Source organism: Austrofundulus limnaeus, unplaced genomic scaffold (assembly GCF_001266775.1).
Source record: "Austrofundulus limnaeus strain Quisiro unplaced genomic scaffold, Austrofundulus_limnaeus-1.0 Scaffold24, whole genome shotgun sequence".
Taxonomy (NCBI): Eukaryota; Metazoa; Chordata; class Actinopteri; order Cyprinodontiformes; family Rivulidae; genus Austrofundulus; species Austrofundulus limnaeus.
The window spans coordinates 15,838-20,154 of NW_013952426.1; the positions used below are offsets into that span (position 1 = coordinate 15,838).

General features: G+C 45.2%; 1 protein-coding gene across 1 annotated transcript; it reads right to left on the reverse strand.

Annotated features, from left to right (window-relative positions):
- Positions 1 to 375: 375 nt before the first annotated feature.
- Positions 376 to 1,547, reverse strand: LOC106514900 (claspin; the record flags this gene model as incomplete). The annotated part of the gene is given in 4 exon segments (XM_014004431.1): positions 376 to 542; positions 622 to 785; positions 860 to 1,048; positions 1,129 to 1,547. Coding segments are annotated over 4 exon segments (939 nt in total), but the record flags the coding sequence as incomplete, so codon positions are not given.
- Positions 1,548 to 4,317: the final 2,770 nt, after the last annotated feature.

Here is a 4,317-nt window from a genome sequence, read left to right on the forward strand (position 1 = left end):
AATGAGTTAATGCCGAGTCAGCATTTCGTCAGTGAACGAGTTATTAATGCTGAGTCAGCGTGTCTTCAGAGAACGAGTTATTAATGCTGAGTCAGCGTGTCTTCAGAGAATGAGTTAATGCCGAGTCAGCATTTCGTCAGTGAACGAGTTATTAATGCTGAGTCAGCGTGTCTTCAGAACGAGTTATTAATGCTGAGTCAGCGTGTTGTCAGAGAATGAGTTAATGCTGAGTCAGTGTGTCTTCAGTGAACGAGTTAATGCTGAGTCAGCAAATGTGTCAGAATTTGACCGTCTTAGGCTACTTTTAGCCTTCGGCTGGTGTTTCGGCTCGTTGTAGCTTGAACAACGTCCTGCAGCTGCAGAGTTCCAACCCACCCTGTACGGGAACAGGAGCTGCCAGGAAACAGGATCAGGGTCCCGTCTGTGTTAACCAGGTCCGGGTTCTGCACCGCAGACGGAGGACTCCTGACTCTCTGAGCCACGCCCTCCTCTTCCTCCTTCACCTCCTCTTCCTCACCTCCCCCCAGTAAATCCTCCACACCCTGTCGCAGAGGACAACAAGCACAACTGTAAACCAAAGCTTTTATTTTGAAGGCAAAGCCAGGAACCAAACATCTTCACCTCCTCTTCTTCAGACTCGTCCGTCATCTCCTCCTCCTCCTCCTCCTCCTCGTCGCAGTCTTCGTTGTCCAGACGATGCAGCTCAGCCCTGCGGGCTCGCTCCTCCTTCCTGCGCTGGGCCATGGCGAGCTGCAGGCGCTGCTTCAGGGTCAGCAGCTTCTCTCCTGGAGACAGGCGGTCCAGTGAGCCGTCAGAACCATCAGAACTGGTTCTGACAGGGGCCAAGGATCAAACAGACCTGGTTTGGTGGCTCCGGACTCCTCGGGACCCTCTTTAATGGTGACGGCGAGGGACTCGGAGCGCAGCTCCTCCTGTCCAGAGGGGGCGCTGTCTTTGCGGACGACGGTGAGCTGCAGGGTGCGCTCTGCTGCAGGACGTCCAGGTGTGTGCAGGTGGCGCAGGTAGCGCTGCTTCAGGGCCTCCACACCTGGGGAGAGCAGAGAGCACACAGTGACACCTGCAGGGTTCTAATGGACCGGTTCTGGGACCTGACGGACCAGGACTCACCGGGGTTGGTCTGCGGAGCCTCGAGCTGCACGAAYGCTCCGTCATCTGGACACAGCTTAGCAACAGGTGGGGGGTCCAGTCCCAGCTCCTTCAGCCGGGTCAGCTTGTCCCGCTTCGGTTTGCTGGGCTCCAGTACCGGGTCTGGGTCTGGAAGAGGTTCTGTTGGAAGGACTTGGTCCGGACGGGGTGTCGGGTCTGCAGCTCCGGGGGACTCCTGCAGACTCTCTGAGAGGTACAGCATCGGACCGGAGTCCGGCTCTGGGTCCAGGCCCGGGTTCTCCTGCAGAGGGGAGGAGGTGGCTGCAGGCTCCAGTAGAGGCTGGATCTGATTGGACGACACCTCCAGAGGGGGAGGAGCCTCGTGCTCTGTGTCAACAGGAGGAGGAGCCTCCATCATCATCTCTGAGTACTTCATGGACCTGAAACGGGTCAGAACTTTTTAACGTGTCACAGTTTTACAGGAAAACATCTGAAGCTCTTATATTAGAGCTGACACTAACGATTATTAATAATCCATTAATCTGATCATTATTTTTTAATTCATCTGTCAAATCATTAAAACACTTAATTACATAAATATAAGTAGAAATAAATCATTTCCTGTATAAATTAGAGATGTAAATTATGGATTAATGTAAAGTTGATTTATCTTATAGATTAACTGATTAGCAGCCATTTTATTAAAAACCAGAGTTTTATTGAATCAAGTGGGTCTTTTCATAAAATGATTTTTTAAAAATAATATGCTAAATTAAAAAAAGAAGCACATCATTAATATTTTCACGACTTGATTTTGCAGCTGTATTAAACACTGGAAAAAAAAGGTGGATTTCTCATACATTAATAAACTTGGTTATAGTTATAAAACATAACAAAACAGAAATTTAATAGGTTGCTGAACGAGGAAAACAGATAAAAAGAGTAAAATATGATTTTTAGTTGTAAAACTATTATTAATTTGTTATTATAATTAGAATTTACTTGCATTTAGATTTTATGATTTTTCTCTGATTCTTTATGTTTTGCTTCCTYCTTGTTGGTTCTGTCTGTGGCTAAAATGGTGCTTTACGACCCAGTAAGCGGTTCTGAAGCAGCCTCCCCTCTCCCTTACTGAGTCAGACCAGGAGTTCTGCTCGCGTCTTTTTTTTACCTGAACCTTTTTGCTGCTTATCAAATAACTTTGATCCTCGGTCAGAAAAAAAGACTGGAGGGTTTTATATTTCTGGCTCAAGAGGAGGAGGGAACAAATGGTGGACTGAGGGTTTTCTTTCCTCCTGCTTCCTCCTTGCAGCGCGGTGCGCATCAAATCAGACCGTCATTTAAAAAAATTAAATGTAGCATATACTTCTTAACTTCAGATCTACTTGGCCTAACAACACAATTTAAAAACTGGTCTAAAATTTGAAGTCTCTACTTTTCACTCGAGGGTCTCAGAGAGGGCGGATCTGTACAGGTAGAGTTTTTTTTTCTTCCTAAACTTTATTTAGGTCAGCCAGCATTGACAACTCTGCGGGTGACGTAAACGGCTCCGCGACATGGCGAGGGACGCATAAATCGTGCGACACGACGAATCGATAAAAAGGCTTTTAATAATCGATTTTTTATTGATTTTATCGATTCGTTGTTGCAGCCCTAGATTAAACATTGTTCAGCATCTTTGTTTTCGTTTAAGACTCTTATCTCTCTACTACTTATTATTATTATCATCATTTTGTAGAAAGTTTAGTTGTGTTAAAAATTGTGTAAAATGTTTTTAAGCTTGATGTTTTCCAGTAGCATGAGTGCAGAGTTTGATTGGGACTAGTTTTTTCTTCTCCCAGGCCAGAGTTCTCTGTGTTTGTGGGGGACTTGGCCTCTGAGGTGGACGACTTCCAGCTGCATCAAGTATTTAAGAAGTACTCATCCTGCAAAGGAGCCAAAGTAGTCACTGACCAGTATGGATACTCAAAGTACGTGAGCTGCTGTTTGTGGACCATACATTTTATTTGTGATGTATTAGTACATTTTTATTGTGACGTGGACAGTACCATAACAAGTACGTCCTGTTTTTTTGTGGTGTAATGATTATTGGGATAGCAGTGCTGTGGACGCTGAAGCACTACTGCATCTTCATCTATTTTTCGACAAAGGCTGATGTTTTCTTGCCGTCTTATGCTAAAACTATTGTTTTCCCCATATAGGCTAAGCAAGAGCAACTCACAATTCAAGTGATGCTACCTCATGTTAAAAGTAAAACAGCAAGTTTCAGTTCTACCATAATAATACCCATTATATTCTCTTTTCTCATAAGTGGCTTTACATGGCAAGTATGTGGTGGGCTGTGGTGGGCAGAGGAGGCGTAACTCTCATCTGATTTACAGAGGCTACGGCTTCGTAAAGTTCGGGGATGAGAGCGAGCAGAAGAAGGCGATTGACGAGTGCCAGGGTACGGTTCTGGGGGGGAAATCGCTCAGGCTCAGTATCGCTGTCGCAAAAAGGTGAGATGGAAACAACTTATTAAATGTGAGTCGACAAAAAGAGTTCTTCCACTCCTATAAACRTGTTTTATCTTTCAGCTTTTTAACAATTTGAAGCTTAATAAATGATGGTTTCTGTTTCGATGACTCAGAGTATAAATGCTCTCTAACAACAGCCCCCGCTCTCTGAGTTTATAAAACTTTGTTTCTTTTGTTGTTTTGCAGCCAGAAGACACCCAACTACCAAGTGGGGCAGGGTCAGAGCTACCATAGCAACTATAATCAGACGCAGTCCGGTTATTATGGCGGTCCTGCGGCTGGTCAGGGGGGTTATTACTCTCAGTGGGGCGGCTATGACCAGTACAGCRCCTACAACAGCGGAGCCTATGGGAGCGGCTACAACAGCAGCTACAACAGCGGCTACAACAGTGGCTACGGCTATAACTATGGTCCCTATGGATACCCCCCACCAGGACACATGATGCCACCGCCCCCCATGGGGATGCCACCCATGACCGCTGACATGACAGGAGCTGTACAGGTAAGTACACAGCCTTCACACCTTTCTCACTTGCTAATAGGGTTGGGGCAATATTGGCAAAAAAAATTACCGTATTTCATGTATAATACGCTCATCATTTTTTGAGCTTAAAGGGATCCCTGATTAGTTGTAACATTAGACTTTATTTAATAAACATATATTTTAACTGTAAAATAAAGACTGTAAAAATAC